This window comes from Pinus tabuliformis, chromosome 6 (genome assembly GCF_031772625.1).
Source record: "Pinus tabuliformis cultivar Carrire ecotype Pingquan chromosome 6, CPIR1, whole genome shotgun sequence".
NCBI lineage: Eukaryota > Viridiplantae > Streptophyta > Pinopsida > Pinales > Pinaceae > Pinus > Pinus tabuliformis.
The window spans coordinates 1,177,820,773-1,177,839,722 of record NC_142292.1 but is presented as its reverse complement, the minus strand read 5'-3'; the positions used below and the strand labels follow the sequence as shown (position 1 = coordinate 1,177,839,722).

The 18,950-nt window shown below is 40.5% G+C and overlaps 1 protein-coding gene across 1 annotated transcript; it reads right to left on the bottom strand.

Moving 5' to 3' along the window:
- Positions 1-15,136: 15,136 nt before the first annotated feature.
- On the bottom strand, positions 15,137-17,428 carry LOC149262967 (uncharacterized). Its single transcript, XM_089384303.1, has 5 exons — positions 17,305-17,428; positions 16,331-16,643; positions 16,084-16,204; positions 15,566-15,786; positions 15,137-15,329 (listed from the first exon to the last, which is right to left on the bottom strand). The coding sequence occupies exons 1-5, from the start codon at positions 17,426-17,428 to the stop codon at positions 15,137-15,139; spliced, it is 972 nt and encodes a 323-aa protein (XP_089240429.1).
- Positions 17,429-18,950: the final 1,522 nt, after the last annotated feature.

Genomic DNA, 18,950 nt, shown 5'->3' with positions numbered 1-18,950 from the left:
CAACAAATGTAGACAACCAGCACATATAAGTCAACTACCATAGCCAGAGTGACAAATAGAAACAACGTTCGAACTAAGAATTTCGCAAATACCAGCTGGATCATTGCAGTTTGAATCACTAGAGGATAGAGAACAAGCAAAATCCTAGGACAACGTCAACATCAACATTTCCGCGCTCCTGATTCAAGTCGTACATGAGTTCCATCAAAGTATCAAAGATGAGCTAAAGGAGTGAGAAAAACGCACTTCACTATTAAGCATTCAGGTGGAGAAAGACAGAGCTTCGCTGAAGATGGATCTCGATCAATTGATAAAGGAAAGGGATGGAGCATGCCAGCAACAACAACAACTAGAAAAATTCATTATAGATACTTGTAGCGTAGATTTAGATGTGATGGTCCGTGAAGAGGAGTCACCAGCATAGAAGTTTGCGATGCTTGCCCTTGCAATAAGGGACTCAAAGAATAAGATCGCCAAGATGAAGTTTGAGTATGAAGTCAAGATTACTAAGATGAAAATGAGGTTGCATCTAGTCACGCCACCAGAAGTATGTGAGCAGAGGCAAAAGGATTTGAAATATGCATTGAAAGGTATCGCTAACACAGTGGCAGGCTATGCCAGACTACTAGATCAAACCATATAGATTTGGACCTCATTGCAGGAGGATACAAATATTTAGGGGATTGACGAGGAGCTCCAGACAAAGAAAAAGTAGTTGGATGAAATCTGGTCAATTGCAAAGACCTTACCAGTATTGCAAAGGCTCACAAGGATCACGGAAGGAACGACTCTTCAAAAACATATGGAAGACCTACAGTGAAAATAGTCAATTTCAATAGAAAGCACTCATTCATGATAGGATGAGGCCTTCCAGCTGTCACAGGAAGTCAAGAGTAAGCTCACAAAGCGATGATGGAGAGAGAAAGAAGTGTTGCAGAGGACTGTCGGAGCAACCATAGAGGCATTGTTGGAAGAAGTGCGCTGAGAGAAGAAACTAGCATAAATACTTCAGTAGTACAATGTCTCTTACATGAGCATCACAACAAAGATTTGGGGCACAAAAGCTGAGTGACTCAGGACGAGTCATATGTGAGCATTGGGGGCCTATAGGGTGAGGCCCAACTTGAGCTAGTTTTGTTCAAAGACCTAGCATTTTGAGAAGCATAGTGTGCAGAGTCCACCTAGTTCTATTCACCGCACGATGTCTAGGGTATTTTGGGTGGGTCAAAGCCCCTCATTTTGTAACGGGTATCAGTATTTTAGCTCATTATTTTGTCGAATCCATAGTATGTGGACCATGGTTTTGTAGTAATGAAACATATATAATTAGATGTAATGCTTTATCGAAAGAAATGACACATAGATGAATTGATCATAATTTCTTTAGTCTGTATTTTGTGCTTCTAAGGAAGGCTCCATAGATGAGTGTACAGAGGCCTTGGAAGAGTCTACAAATGAGTGCACAGACTACCTGCAGCTGGGTGTGTAGGTTGAATAAGTTGTATGTGTTGAAGGATCCATCTTAATAAAGAAGAAGATTTTTTTGCGAAATCTTGTGTGTCTATAGTCATAATCTATATTCATATGTACATATATGCATGCCTTTTACTTATTTATGTGAAATAATATATGTTATAATGTTCTCTGAAATGTTTATGTAATAAGGGAAAATATATGAAGTAAAGCATAAGCATGAAATATTTTATGTATGCAAATTTGTAGATAAATATAAAATATAGGAAAACACACAGGTATTGTTCGTGTCCGAGTGTGAATACCTATTCAACCCATTTCCACATTTAGTTTATCAATCCGGGTGCATAATTTGTTTCAAGGAAACGCACAAAATATATGCAAGTAGCAATGCCACAATAAATCACTAATCTTAGATTTAGCAACAGAATTAACGAAACAGTCACTGTGACAACAATTAAGAATGAATTGCAGAAATATAAAAAAACATTCACAGCAATTAACTAAAATATTGTAACAATAATCGAATTCACTCAACACATATGAAATAACAACACACGAAAATAACGCAACACCTGATCATAAGAGTGGACCCAACTCTCTGACCAGGGCTATGATGGATTCACAGCTTACAGAAAGAACGAGGAAATAGCTTGCATTCGATTAACTTAATAGTCTTCTATTACAATCTCAATCTCTTGCACGACTAACCCCGATTCACAACGTTGAAACCCTTCTTATACAATACACAGGGAAAATTGTTTCTCAAGATGGCAGCTAATGTTCTATCATTATACAATTGTTACAACGACCAATTAGTTGCCGAGAGAAAGACAAGAAAGGTTTGGAACAGGCCTTCAATCCGTTATGCTATTACAGTGCTTGCCGATATTACACTAGAAACTCAGAATTTGTTGTTGTGTTTTACAGCCATAACCGTTGACCACTAGATCTGCGGAAATGGTAAGATTAGTAACTCGCATAGGAAAATTCTCCATAACTATTACTTCATTAATTAAACATTCCATGAAATAAATCAAAGAGGGTTTACCTTATGCATTTAGGGCGATTAGTGAAATTAAATGATGCAAAGGAGTGAGAGAGAGGGAAAAAATGGAGGGAAAAAGTATCCAAGATCGGCACCCAACATCTTCCCCCAACTAGTCTTTCTACATGACCTCATGCAGCTTGTTGTCTCTTCAGATCTGGGTTGGACCGAATGTGGTTAGCATGCAGCTGAGCAAGGTCATATTCTTCGTCCATATCTATCCCTAAAGTCTTGTATGATTCTATCAAAAGGACATCCTTCCACCAATCATTACTCACATTGTATGCTGGAGTGTAATGCTCTACTGGCAACAAAATGAAAGGAAACTAAAACCTCAACCCTATCCACTAGACCCCATAGGTCTGAATGCATGGAACAAAATGTAGCACCATTTCTAATGCTCGCGCAAAATTGGGTGCCCCAAAAGGCTCCCAGTTTCTAACAGTTGATGATGACATCATCCATCTTCTTTGGCAACTGTCAAGGGCTTCGTCCTGAAAAATGATTATCTGTCTGACATAGAGGTCAATACACCATCTTTGTGTTGCCAGCATTCATTCCTTAGACCCCTCAATCTCTAGAAATGTATAGTGCTTGTTATAAATAGTCATTGACTGGCTATTCTCCCTTCTTATTATCAGTGGATTTGTAGCTTGATTTCCTTCAAAAGTATCACAAGCCTTCCTCCATTTAACCTGGTTAATGGTGTAGGAGGTAAAGTCTCTCAGGTGCACATCTTCCATGAATGGAACCGGGTTGAAGCTCTCGTCAGCCTTTAGGAAATAACCATGCATGTAGAGCTCACACATCAAACGCTAGTTCACGATATCGTGGATTCTTATAATATGCAAGAACTGTATCGGGTCCTCGATCTCGTGGCTGATTTCTTTATAGATGCTTTCCAAGCAGAAGAAAAAGAACCACTCCTAAAGAAACAAAGCGTAACTATGGGCAGGAGGCCGATAGGACATTACCTGTTGTGATAGGGTAAACATTGTTGGCATTATGTTATCTGGTATGACTGTATGTTACAGATGTTGTACTTGATGGCAACTCCAGTGGTAAGGCTCTCAGTTTGTTGAAAAATTAAGAAGGACGCAGGCAATCGGTTCAGAAAGTGCGTCCCCGCAGGTACACCATGCAGAACCCGCATCCAGGGACGCCGGCCAGCCGTTCAGAGGGTGCGTCTACCCAGTGCACACAGGCAGAGAAAAGCACGTGGGGGTTTCTTGTGTGGTATCTAGCCGACGGTTTTATGTTTCTATGGTGTCGGCTCGTGGTATTGTTCCATGTTTTGGGGAGGAGCTTGCCTATATAAAGCAAAGGAGTTCATTTGGATTGAGCAATTGTCTTGGGTTGAATATCTTATTTGGTGAGATCTAGTCCAGATCTAAGAGGGCGAATCTTCTAATGGACTGTGATCTCTATGGCGCATGATCAGATCTGTAGATCTGACTGTTTGGGTTTGTCCTAAAGCCTTCATATCATTTATATTTAAAGGGTCGCAGGTTCAGTGAAGGGAAAGTGCGCCGGGACGCAGGTACTGTAAAGGGCAAGTGCACCGAGACGCAGCACAGTAGAGAGAGACCTGCGTGGGGACGCAGGGCGATCAAGGTTCAGGTGCGTCTCTGAAGCAGAAGGACGCGGCGCGATAGTGTTTTCAGGTGCGTCTCTGTAGCGAAGGACGCGGCGCGATAGTATCTTTGGGTGCGTCCCTGAAGCAACAGAACGCAGAGCAGTCAAAGGAACAGTGCGTGGGCACGCAGCGGAGCAGAAGGATATCTGCGTGTGGACGCAGAGTAGCAGAAGGTTAACGGCGTCTGGTTGCAGGCCACAGAAAGAAACACTGCGTCTCTGTTTTAAGATGTTCTGTTGATTGAATTTCTCTATTGATAAGGTGTTCTGGGTTAGTTCTGTTGTTGCTGATCTGATATCTGTAGTGATCTATATCTGTTATGTACTTGTTGATCATCTGATGCTTTATGAAAATAAGTAGGGGGTTGTAGCTCCCTTCCAGGAGTAAACTGGAAAACGAGAGAGAGAGAGAGAGTTGTAGCTCTCTGCAGGTTGCAGCCTGCGTACTGGAAAAGGACTGCACCAGTACAAAATCATTGTAAAAGAAGTTTCTAAATTGAAAGAAGATAGAGACATATTGCAGCAGGTGGTTTTCACCCACATTGGGTTTCCACCTTACATCTTTTGTTCTTTGGTGTGACTATCTGTTTTTCATGCTCATTATTTTATGGTACTGACATGCTAAAATAATTCAAAGATCAAATAAGGAAGATTTATTAAATTGCTAGATAATACTGATTCACCCCCCCTCTCAGTATTATTTCCAACAATTGGTATCAGAGCAGGTACTTCAGAGAAGCTTGATCGCTTGAAGGTAGATCGTTCATCATGAGCAACTACGAGAGAGAAGCATCAATCAGGCCACCAATTTTTGATGGGACAAACTTCAATTATTGGAAGGTAAGAGTTACTGCATATCTTCAATCTCTTGGTACAGAAGTTTGGGACATTGTAGAAACAGGCTATGCTTTTCCTTCAGCTACTCCTACAGATCCAGCTGAGAAAAAGAAGTATGAAACAAATGCAAAAGCAGTCAGTACTCTATTAGGAAGTATATCCCAAACAGAATTCATGAAGGTAATGCACTTCAAATCAGCAAAAGAGATATGGGACAAAATGGTCACGAGCTATGAAGGAGATGAACAGGTAAAACAAGCTAAACTTCAAACTCTCAGGATTCAATATGAGACTTTCAAGATGTATAATGATGAAAGTGTGGCTAATTATTTTCTTCAGGTAGATGAGATTGTTAATTGTATGAAAAATTTGGGTGAAGAAATAAAAGAGGCTATAGTAGTTCAAAAGATTCTAAGATCATTATCCCCCAAGTTTGAATCTAAAGTATCTGCAATAGAAGAAAAGGAAAATCTCCGTGTTCTCACTATGTCTCAGCTACATGGAATTCTAACTGCTTATGAAATGAGAAAGGGAGGTCCATCAGACAGAAGGGAAGCTGCTTTTAAGGCATCAGGCAAAGAAGATTACTATGAAGCAAGCCATGTTCCAGAAGAAGAGGAAGAAGAATCAAATTTTGTCAGAAATCTTCAAAGGGGTTCTGGAAGGTTCAGAGGTAAGCTACCTTTCAAATGCTTTGCTTGTGGAAGAGTAGGTCATTATGCTGCAAAATGTCCTTATAAGGATAAAGGAAAGGAACCTGCTAGATGGAACAAGAAACAAAGTGCAAATAAGAAAAGCTACTACACCCATGAAGATAGTGATGGTTTATCAAACAGTGATGAAGATGAACAAGGTAATAAATATAAGTTGTTAATGGCATTTGAAGATGATGATTATGAGGATGCTGTAGATGTGAATAACCTCTATGATGAAATTACTAGACTCAAGAGATGTATAGAAGAAAAGAATGTGATCATTGATACTCTACAATTTCAAATTGATGAAAAAGAAAAACATCTTGAAAAACTAGAAGGTGAAATTGTTGGTCTCAGAAAAGAAATTGAGAAAACAAAAGCTATTAATCTTAAGTTTGTCAAAGGATCTGAAACCTTGGATGAGATTATCAATGTGCAGCGGTCTCCTCTAAACAAGACAGGTTTGGGTTACAATGGAGAAACCTCTCAAGCATCCACCTCAAAAAGTTATCTTGATGCGGCAAGAAGAAATGAGCAGAAGAACAATGAAGATAATCAGGTAAAGCAGGGACAAAATACAAACAGAAACTATCAGGGGCAATCCATCTTAAGGGTGAACAAAAGCTACAACCAGCCACAGGTAAAATCTTCTCAGTTTGGTTCAAGAATAGATGAAAATAGAAATTACAATCAGTTGGCAGGTAGATTCAATAACCGCAGAAGCTTCTTCAATGGACAATGCTTTTCTTGCCATAATTTTGGTCACAAAGCAGCTCAATGTGTTGCATATAAAACAATCATGACTAGGGAAGCTCAAAAACAAAGAAGTATGACAGGGATGACAAAAAGGACCTATAACAACTTTTCGGTTCTTGAAAATGAAGTCGAATGTTCTATTTGCAATAACTTTGGTCATGAAGAATCTGAATGCAGGAGCAGGTTTCAGCAGAAAAAGGAGCAAGCCTCAAGCACCAAAACATGGAGAATAAAGGAACCTCAAACAGAAAGATGTGGAATAGCATTTTATGCAGAGGGACAGGAAAATCTATGGTACATTGACAGTGGATGTTCGAAGCATATGACAGGTGATAAAGAAAAACTTGAATCTTATTCTGTTCTAGAAAAAGGAAAGAAAGTCTCTTTTGGAAACGATACTCCTGCAACTATAAAAGGAAAAGGCATTGCTCAGTTAAAAGGAAAGGTCAAAGCTGGAAATGTTTTGTATGTTGATGGATTGAAGCATAATCTTCTAAGTGTCAGCCAGATGTGTGATCAAAGAACCGAGGTTATTTTCAGATCGAATGGATGTCTTGTTCGTGATCTTGATACAGGTAAAACAGTACTCAAAGGAAAAAGAACTCCAAATAATCTGTACATATTTGAAGAAGGACAACAACAATGCTATCTAAGCAAGGATGAAGAGCACTGGTTATGGCATCGAAGGTTGGGACATCTAAGCTTCTCACAAATAAGGAAAGCATGCAAATATCAGGCAGTTCGCGATCTTCCAGATATCAAAATTCCTGACAACACCATATGCAGATCATGTCAGTTTGGAAAACAAACCAGGACTAACTTTCCAGAGAAAGAAGGATCAGCTAGCATGCCTCTTGAGCTAGTACATACAGATACATGTGGTCCATTCAAGAAAAGAACACCTAGAGGAGAGGAATACTTGATATTATTTATTGACGATTTCTCCAGGTTTGTCTGGTTAGGACTTATGAAGCACAAAGATGAAGCATTCGAAAAATTCAAATCCTTCAAAACCTTGGTTGAAAATGAATCAGGTCACAAAATTAAGTGCCTCAGATCCGACAGAGGTGGGGAATTTACTTCAAATGAATTTTTTGATTTCTGTGATGAACATGGGATAAGGAGAGAATTCTCTACAGCTAGAACTCCTCAGCAAAATGGAGTTGTTGAAAGAATGAACAGAACAATCCAACAAATGGCTCGTGCTATGCTTGATGAATCAGGAACTCCCGCAACTTTCTGGGGTGAAGCTGCACATGCTGCGGTTGTTATTCTCAACAAAACAAATGTCCGGGTGAACAGCACTCAAACTCCTCATGAGCTTTGGAGTGGCAGGACTCCTTCGGTAAAGCACTTCAAAATCTTTGGGAGCAAATGCTATATCAAGAATACTGATGAGCAGCTTGGCAAACTTGAACCTAGAGCAGATGAAGGCATTCTTCTTGGCTATTCTCCACATAGCAAAGCATACAAATGCTACAATAAAAGACTTGGCAGAATTGTTGACAGCATTGATGTAGTGGTTGATGAGAAGGGATATATTCCTAGGCAAGTACATCATGAAGATATAGAAGAAGATGAAGGCTACCCTCAAAGACAGAATAATGAAGAAGAAGAACCCCAAGGAGAACCTCAAGAAGAACCAGAGGAGCAGAAAAGAATAGAAGAGAAAACTCCATCCAGATATGTTCAGAAGAATCATCCAGAATCTCAGATTGTGGGGCAGAAAGAAGCAGGTGTACAAACAAGAAGAACAGTTGCAGAAGCCTCAAGCTATTTGGCATTACTCTCCTCTACTGAACCACAAAATGTGAAAGAAGCATGCAAAGATGAATGTTGGGTGAAAGCAATGGATGAAGAACTTGAGCAAATCGAAAAGAACAACACTTGGGAGCTGGTTCCTAGACCAAAGGATAAGAATGTTATCGGAACAAAATGGGTCTTCAAAAATAAATTGAATGAAAATGGAGAAGTAATTAGAAACAAAGCCAGACTTGTTTGTAAAGGGTATGCGCAACAAGAAGGAATAGACTTTGAAGAAACTTTTGCTCCTGTTGCAAGACTTGAGGCCATCCGAATGTTCCTTGCTCTCTCAAGTTTTCAAAACTTCAAAGTATTTCAAATGGACGTGAAATCAGCCTTTCTGAATGGAGACTTGGAAGAAGAAGTGTACATTGAACAGCCAGATGGGTTCATTCTTGGAAATGATCCAAATCTTGTATGCTGATTGAAAAAGGCTCTCTATGGTCTCAAACAAGCTCCAAGGGCTTGGTACTACCGGTTGGACAAATATCTTCATCAACAAGGTTTCTCAAAAGGTTCAGCAGATAGCAATCTGTATATAAAAGTTGAAAATGACAAATTGCTAATACTTGTTGTGTATGTAGATGACATTATTTTTGGCAGCAATGAAGAAGCTATGAGTCAAAGCTTTGCCTCGGTCATGCAGAAAGAATTTGAAATGTCCTTGCTAGGAGAACTGACATATTTCCTTGGTTTGCAAATCCAACAAAAGGAAGGAGGAATCTTTTTATCTCAAACCAAGTATCTCAAGCAGATTTTGAAGAAATATGGCATGGAAGATGCAAAACCAGTATGTACACCCATGGTCACAGGATGTAGTCTCAGTGCAAATGATGAATCTGCAGCAGTACATCAACCAACCTACAGATCTATGATTGGAAGTTTACTATATTTGACAGGTACCCGACCGGACATCATGCATGTAGTTGGAATAGTTGGAAGATTTCAGGCAAATCCGAAGGAGACTCATCTTCAGGCAGTAAAGAGAATTTTCAAATATCTTCAAGGGACTCAAAATTATGGCTTATGGTATCCTAGAGATACAGATCTTACTCTTCATGCTTATACAGATGCAGATTGGGCCGGAAGCGTGGATGACAGGAAAAGCACAAGTGGTGGTGCGTTCTTTATGGGTTCCAGACTGGTATCTTGGTTCAGCAAGAAACAGAGTTCCATTGCCTTATCTACAGCTGAAGCAGAATATGTTGCTGCTGCATCTTGTTGCACCCAACTCCTTTGGATGATGCAGACTTTGCAGGATTTTCAAATCACTTGTACTCCACCAATCCCCATCTTATGTGATAATACAAGTGCAATCAGCATCTCAAAGAACCCTGTTATGCATTCAAAAACCAAGCACATACCAATCAAGTACCATTTTCTCCGGGAACAAGTACTTGAACAGAAAGTCAAGTTGGAGTATGTTCCTTCCAAGGAACAAGTTGCTGATATTCTCACCAAACCATTGCCCAGGGACACATTTGAATACCTCAGGCAAAAGCTGGGGGTTGTTGATGCATCATCTTATTGTTGAACATCTTCTTATTGGTGGTACAAGGCTCAGGGGGAGCACATAATGCATTGTTGGCATTATGGAGAAGGAGATCTTGGAAATAGCTGCAATATGTCTCTATCTCTTTCATGGTGGATTTCTGGTTATTTGTTGCAGATCTGGAGGAGCATGAGCTAAGGGGGAGCATACCCTTTGCCCTTGATGTCAAAGGGGGAGAATGAAGCTGAAGCTTGTAAGGTTGAGGTTGCCAGGTTGAGGTTGCCATCAAGTCCAAAGGGGGAGATTGTTGGCATTATGTTATCTGGTATGACTGTATGTTACAGATGTTGTACTTGATGGCAACTCCAGTGGTAAGGCTCTCAATTTGTTGAAAAATTAAGAAGGACGCAGGCAATCGGTTCAGAAAGTGCGTCCCCGCAGGTATACCATGCAGAACCCGCGTCCAGGGACGTCGGCCAGCCGTTCAGGGGGTGCGTCTACCCAGTGCACACATTTCAAGGCAGAGAAAAGCACGTGGGGGTTTCTTGTGTGGTATCTAGCCGACGGTTTTATGTTTCTATGGTGTCGGCTCGTGGTATTGTTCCATGTTTTGGGGAGGAGCTTGCCTATATAAAGCAAAGGAGTTCATTTGGATTGAGCAATTGTCTTGGGTTGAATATCTTATTTGGTGAGATCTAGTCCAGATCTAAGAGGGCGAATCTTCTAATGGACTGTGATCTCTATGGCACATGATCAGATCTGTAGATCTGACTGTTTGGGTTTGTCCTAAAGCCTTCATATCATTTATATCTAAAGGGTCGCAGGTTCAGTGAAGGGAAAGTGCGCCGGGACGCAGGTACTGTAAAGGGCAAGTGCGCCGAGACGCAGCACAGTAGAGAGAGACTTGCGTGGGGACGCAGGGCGATCAAGGTTCAGGTGCGTCTCTGAAGCAGAAGGACGCGGCGCGATAGTGTTTTTAGGTGCGTCTCTGTAGCGAAGGACGCGGCGCGATAGTATCTTTGGGTGCGTCCCTGAAGCAACAGAACGCAGAGCAGTCAAAGGAACAGTGCGTGGGCACGCAGCGGAGCAGAAGGATATCTGCGTGTGGACGCAGAGTAGCAGAAGGTTAACGGCGTTTGGTCGCAGGCCACAGAAAGAAACACTGCGTCTCTGTTTTAAGATGTTCTGTTGATTGAATTTCTCTATTGATAAGGTGTTCTGGGTTAGTTCTGTTGTTGCTGATCTGATATCTGTAGTGATCTATATCTGTTATGTACTTGTTGATCATCTGATGCTTTATGAAAAGAAGTAGGGGGTTGTAGCTCCCTTCCAGGAGTAAACTGGAAAACGAGAGAGAGAGAGAGAGTTGTAGCTCTCTGCAGGTTGCAGCCTGCGTACTGGTAAAGGACTGCACCAGTACAAAATCATTGTAATAGAAGTTTCTAAATTGAAAGAAGATAGAGACATATTGCAGCAGGTGGTTTTCACCCACATTGGGTTTCCACCTTACATCTTGTGTTCTTTGGTGTGACTATCTGTTTTTCATGCTCATTATTTTATGGTACTGACATGCTAAAATAATTCAAAGATCAAATAAGGAAGATTTATTAAATTGCTAGATAATACTGATTCACCCCCCCTCTCAGTATTATTTCCAACAAACATTTGTTCTTTATCTTCCTTCAACACCTATATTTTCCCTTCTAAATCCCTTATCTTTTTTTGTTGTTTCTCCCGTGTCTATTTTTCTTTATCCAGTTGGTCTATATACTAGGTGAAAATCACAGTAGCCTATTCTCGAACCCTATCTATCTCCTTCTTTTGTGCATTCACGGTAGATTTCCATTTCTGAATTTGAGCCGTTAAGAAGAATTATCGGGCCTCAAACAACTATTCTATAGGACCATTCTGTGTAGCAGTAGAAGTTGTGGGAACATCTTCAGTCTATATAGCTGCCGAGGAAACCTTGACCTTGGGCCTTACAACCTTCCATTTATATTTCTTTACCTTCTTTTTCAACTAGGATACCTACTTTCTTAGCTTCCGAACCTCCATTTTTAACTGCATGGTCTCTCCAAACTGAAGTTGATACCTCTCCTTGAGAGGTGATCTTCTCCTCTCACACTATGCCACCCACTCTTCTTTAACACTGAATTCATTTCCCAACCCCAAAACGGGTTCAAGAGGTGGTGGATTGTCTTTCGAGGCATCGACTGGTTCCTTCATCAAGTCTTCCTTACTTGGTTTCATGTCCTTGGGAGCACTTTCCTCCTCAACTTGTCTCAATTCAGGAATTTTTGTTGCCTAGACAGTGCCTTCGGTGATCGCCCCTTGCTCCAATCCTACTGTCAAAATTCCTTCCTCGACCTGTTCTTCAGGAGGCCCCTGCTAGGAATCCTCAAGTAATGAGCCAACAATGGTTGTGCCCTCCTTTGGGCTGGCGTACTTCAATGTGGGAGGAACAGAAATTTCCTCTGTGGAATGGAGGGAGGAACAAACTTTCCTCGCTCCTCTTGGCAACGTGGCCTAGAACAGAGAGTGGGGAATATCCTCCGCTTCGTCGATACTGGTCCTGCCTGCTACTTCTAATTTTCTTTCCTCTTCACCTTCATCCCTCAATTGGGTCAAGCATTCTTCTTGTGGTGCCTCTTATCTTGTGGTCGATGCTGGTTCTTGTGGAATATAATCAACCTTAGGATCCACTTATTCCACATTTTCTTGTCCTGACTGAGTTCGTGGTGGTTCTTATGTAGCAGCCCTGCTCATTTCAACATCCATGTTTATTTGGGCAATTGGCGTTGGTCTTAGTGTAATAACATCATGTTCTAGCTCTTTGAATGGAACTTCCTCTCCTTGTACTTCATTAATAAAAGTTGATTCTTGCAAAAAAGCATCAACTTCACCCATTGCCTTCAGAGCCCCATCGATATATTCCATAAGTGAGGTTGGTTCTTGTGTGAAAACCTCCACTGTATCACCAATCATCTCGTCGACTTCCATTTCTTCCATAATAGGCTCCACAGACGAGGCTAGTTCTTGCGTGACAACCTCGATTATGTTACCAATTGCTTCTTCCGCTTCCATTTCCATTTATGCATTAACGGGTTGCACAAGCAGGCCTATTTCTTGTGTGACAACCTCGATTGTGTTACCAACTGCTTCTTCCTCCTCTATTTACATTTCTTCTAGTTCCTCTTCTTCTTTCTCTATTTCCTCGAGCTCCTCTCCTTCTTCTCCTGTTGTAACAGCAGGAGATGTTGGTTCTTCATCGGGCTCTGCTTCCTCTCTTGTTGTACCAGCAGGAGATGCTAGTTCTTCCTTGGGCTCTTCTTCCTCTCCTGTTGTACCAACAGGAGATGCTGATTCTTGCCCCTCCAATTCCTCGGGCTCTTCCTCTCTAGTAGCTATAACAACTGCCACTTCTTCCTCTGTCATCTCGAAGAATTGTGCCCAAGGTACTTGCAATTAGGTCACTCCATGCATGAATAGCAGTCGAACCAGTCCATGATTTGTGAGGACCGCCAGCACTTGGCATGAGCACCGAGGAGACTGCACCATAAGTTGAAGACTCTTCATCAAGAAGAAAGGCATGTTCAAAGAAGGAACTTGTGCCCATGGAAATCGACAGTGGGCCAAAATTTTGAAGTGGTATTTGAACAAGGTGGTAAACCACCCCTTGTAAGTTATATATTTGATAAAAAATATTGCTACTTCACCCCATGGATGCGGCAATGAATTTTAGTCATAACCCCTTCCCTTAAGAACAATTCTTTCTCTGGGTTGCAAAAATAATTCCGGGAACTCGAGTAGCAGAGCCTTCCATGAGAACCACTTCTACCCCTATTGTGTTAGCCCACTAACTTCTGCAATTGCCTCCTCTATGATAGGGATTTCTAATCCTCTAACCCGCGAGAAATTCTCATCCAAATTCATTGCAAATTCTAGTGTGATCCCCTCATCAGACCCCTGCAGTCTTTTGAAATAAACATCCCATCTTACCTCTACAAAGATCCGCCACACATCTCCATTGTTGCAGAACAAGGTTGTATCCTTGGGTTCATGATGCACAACCAATCCACCCATCCTATAGGAACTGTAAGAGTGCTTTGGATGCAGCAGACCGTTGGGAGGAGTGACAACAACCAACTTCTTGCAGTAACAACATGGTGAAAAAATGAATAAGGTGGAGCGACGGTAAAAAGGTAGGTAATTTCTCGGGAAACGAAGAGAATCATGGTGGATGCGGTGAATGGTATGGTAATTAATGTGTATTAAATGAAAAGGTATGTATTTCAAATCCCGACGCATACCAATGATTATACAGAATAATGATGGAGATCATGGGGCATACCATCGCACAAGTTTTAATGATGGTAGCGGTTCAATCATTAGTGCAGTTTTAATTACGTCGTTGTTTAATTATGATGGAACCCCCCCAACTTATAAATAGCCATCCACGACATGTCAATGTCTTGTCCACGAAATATTTAATTAAATCCGTAAAGGAAATGGAGACGTACCTGGCGACCTACTTGATAGTTGGCAGAGTAACAACAGAGTAATAGCGATGGTGGAGTAACAACAACGGTGGAGTAACAACATTGGCAGAGTAATAGCAACGGTGGCATAAAAGCATCGGTGAAGTAACAACATTAGTAGAGTAACAACATCAACGGAGTAACAACATTGGTGGAGTAACAGCAATGGCAGAGTAATAGCATCGGCGAAGTAAAATCGGTGGAGTAAAAGTGGAGTAACAACAACTTAGGAGTAACAGCAACTGAGGAGTAACAACAACCAAGGAGTAATAACACTCGACGAGTAACAACAACCGAGGAGTAACAACACCCAAGGAGTAACAACACCCAATACTTAGAAAATTTCTCAAGAAGATCAGTATTAGTGGAGTGATTGTCCCAATTACTCAAGAAATTTTTTAGCTCCTCCATTATTGCACCTTGATAGTAGCCCCTGTAAAAAGATAATAAGTGAGTAGTAACAAAATATATATATATATATATATATATATATATATATATATATATATTTAGTTCAAGGGTGCACAGGAGGTATCTTCGCAATAACAACCTTCAATCCATATTTTTTAGAGAGATGTTGGATAAAGGCTTCTCTAGAGGTTGGGCGATGGTAGAGTCTAAGTCGATGTCCATTTACAATGAAAGAAACACGGGAATCATTGATTGTAACCAATCTGACAATCCCATTATCAAATACTGCATCGATCTCATATGGTCGCAGCCATCGCGAGTGAAGCTTTCTTTTAAAATCCTTAAAGCAGGAATCATACATTAATGCCCAATCCCCTCTATGAAACACCTTATTTTTAATAAATTTATCGTGCCATTTTTCTCTCTGCTGCTATATGGCAACAATTCTCTAGACATCCATTAAATGAATTTCATCCAGCTCATTCAGCTGCTCCAGCCAGTGTTTTTGGGCTTTTGAAAGATCCAGTCCAACTTCCAGAGCTGTTCTGAGTGTACTAATTTCAAATTCTACTGAGAACAATGGGGATTTGCCATAGACAAGTTCAAATGCTGAAAATCCTGTCGTGTTCCGCCATGTTGTTCTAGACACCCAAAGAGCTTCAGGAAGTTTTTCAACCCAATCCTAGCGATGATTTGCCACGATCTTAGTGAGAATTTTTTCCAATACTTTGTTTGTGCTCTCCACTTGACCGTTAAATGAGGATGATATGGGGTTTTTACCCTATGTTTGATCCCATATTTTTCCATAAGCTTCGCTATCATGTGTGATGTGAACTGTGCTCCTCCATCTGAAATTATCTCTCTAGGAGTACCATACCTGGCAAAGATTTCTTCAAATAGAAAGTCTGAGACAACCTGCTTTGTTGCTTTTTTTATAGCCTTCGCTTCCACCCACATTGTCACATAATCTGTGTAGACTAAAATGTGGAATTTCTGATGTGATGGTGGGTTAAATGGACCCACAAAATCAATGGCCCATCTTTCAAAAGGCTCAATAACTACCTGTGGTTGTAATGGCATTTTGTCTAAGCGACCAGGCTGACCCATCCATTGGCAGCTATCACATCTTCAAACATAGTTCCATGCATCACTGAAGATATATGGCCAATAATATCCCATCTATAACACCTTGTGGCTGGTTCATTTGTTTGCAAAATGCCCCCCACAAGGGCCATCATGAACAGCTCCCAAAACCTCATAGATGTCACTTTCTGCTACATAATGAAAAATCTGTTGATCACCCCTTGTATAAAAGAGATATCCTGCTATCCATGAGTAACAGGCACTATGATGAATAATCCTTCGTTATTCCCTGTATGCCAAATGCTAAGGTACTTTTCCTGTAGCCAAATAGTTAGCAATATCTGCATACGAAGGGGTATTAGTAGAAATTGCAAACAAATGTTCATCGGAAAAGTTGTCTTCTATAGGTTCTCCTTCATTATCAACATTTAATCTAGACAAAAAATCAGCAACTACATTATCCTTTTGTAGTTTATCTATAATGGTGATATCAGATTCTTGAAGTAATAACAACCACCTTGTTATACATCCAGGAGTTACAGGTTTGTTCATCAAATACCTGATTATTGCGTGGTCAGTGTGCACAAAAGTAGGATACCCAGTAATATAGTGTAGAAATTTATTAACAGCATGAATAACATCAAAAAAATCCTTCTCCATTATCGTATAGTTTAACTCAACAAACACTAAGTTCTTGTTGACGTAATAGACTGCATATGGCTTCTTCTCCTCTTGTTGTCCCAACACTACCCCCACAAATATTTGAGAGGCATCTGCATGGATATGAAATGGAATTTCCCAGTTGGGATTGCGTAAGATTGGATCTTGGTAGATTAGTTCTTTAATCTTTTCAAAAGCTACTTCACAATCATCTGTCCATAAAAATTATGCATCTTTAGTTAACATCTAACAAAGTGGAAATGCAATTTTAGAATTTTTTTCTATAAAATGTCTATAGTAGCCAGCATAGCAAATAAAACTACATACCTGAGTTGGTGTCTTAGGTACAGGAAAATGCAAAATTACCTTTACCTTTCCAGGATCAACTTGTATCCCAACAGCCGAAAGTAAATGCCCCAGCACTACTCCCTCTTCTCTCATCATATGACATTTTATTGTACTCAAAGAAACATGCATTTGTTTACACCTTTTAAGAACTTTCTCCAAGTTTTACAATCCTTCTTCAAATGACCCCCCATATGGCATGAAATCATCCATGTAAATTTCAACACTGTCACTGAATAAATCAGAAAAAAAACCCCAATATTTCCCTCTGAAAGGTGGAAGGCACATTACAAAGACCAAATGGAAGGACTCGGTAAGTGAATGCCCCCCAAGGGCATGTAAAGGTAGTCTTGTCCTGATCCTCAGGAGCTATTTGGATTTGGTCATACTCGCTAAACCCGTCCAAGAAAGAGAAGATCTTATTTCCAGCCAAGGTATCAAGGACTTGGTCGATAAATGGCAAGGGAAATTGATCTTTCAATGTTTCTTTATTTAGCTCCCTATAATCTACACAGATCCACCATTTACCATTCTTTTTAGCAATAATGACCAGCGGGGATACCCACTGGCTTTTCAAGATTGGGTAAATAAATCCTGCATCCAATAACTTCTGAAGCTCCTCCTTGACAATGTTCTTCAAAGCAGGGTTCATCCTTCTTTGAGGTTGTCTTACAGGTCGACAATCTTCTTTGATGTAAATATGATGAGTACACAAATCGGTAGGGATGCCTTTCATATCAGCATAATCCTAGGCGAAAGCTTCTTTCTTTTCTTGAAGGACCTTAAGGAGTTGTTCTGTCTGGGTCGGTGAAAGATTTGGGTTGATATTCAATGTCTTCCCTGGCTCAATCTCCACCGGTATGTTGTTAGAAAGTGTTGTTACAGGTATGTCTTCACCTTTGGTTTCTGATCTGATAGTTTCCTGTATCTCACAGCTCATGACTGATTCCAAAAACTGCCGAGTTGGATCTGCAACAGCATGAGGGCTACTAATAAAAGTGCTGATAGTATCATCCTCTATCTCATTTTTAAAGCATAGGGCTTGCCCCATAGTAAGCATTGGCTGAAGTTCCTATTGTTCAATTTTGATCCCATCCAAGACAAAGAGTTCTACTTGGGCTTTTTCTAAGAGCTAGGTTCTACAGGGGGATCAAGAATAATAGTTTTGGTATTTTCCCCATTAGAAATTATCATGTTTCCTGATTGACATCTGATATAGGTATCAACGGTTGCAAGCCACAATAGTCATAAAATAAGGGGATGACCACGAGCTGGGGACTACGTATGCAAGACTAGGAGATCAACAAGGTAGCACCAAGAGTCCACTAAAATCATTGTGTCTTCCAATTTCCCTATCGGTCTTATTGTATATCTGTCAGCTAATTCTAAGACTGTAGAGGTTGGCTTAAGGTCATGCAATCCCAGTGTAAGCATGGTTTCGGAAGTGATTACACTAATTGCAGGGCCCAAATCTGCCAGTACATTCAGAATATCTACCCCATTAATCTGAACTGTTAGAATTGGGTTCCAGGATCCCTATATTTTACAGGCATATCCTTTCCCAGCATAATGTCTGATAATCTCCTGATAACATGAATTGTAAGCAGATCATTTTTTTTCTTCCCAAATCGTTTGGAACAATATTCTCTAATAGTTTTAGTGTAAATAGGTAAATCTTTCATAGCCTGAAGTAGGGGGATTTTGACAAACAAATTCTACAATTCTCCTAAAAGATCAAATTCTGGTTGGGGGACTAGTTTTCTAAAGGCTAATCGTTCTAGATAAGGAGGATTGTTTTGACAGGACTGAGTAATAGTCAAATGAGAAGGAGAATGTTCCATAGATGGTTGGGTTGTCTCATCCTTAACTTATTGATACTTTGGATTCTCATCATTAAGATGTTCAATGATAATGAGCGATGTAGGAGCATTTACTACCCGACCAGATTACAGATTTATCTCATTAAACCTTGCAGTAGAAATGTTGTATGAAGGAAGTTTGAGGGTGTCTGCTTGTTGAGCGCCCTTATTGTTTGGATTTGGGTTTGTCTGAATAGGAACTTGAGGCCAGAGAGGAGGATTATTAGAGGGAACATTAGAGGGAACATTAGAGGGAACATTAGAGGGAAGTTGTAACTGATGTTGTTGTGTAGGTTGAGGAAATTGAGTAGCAGG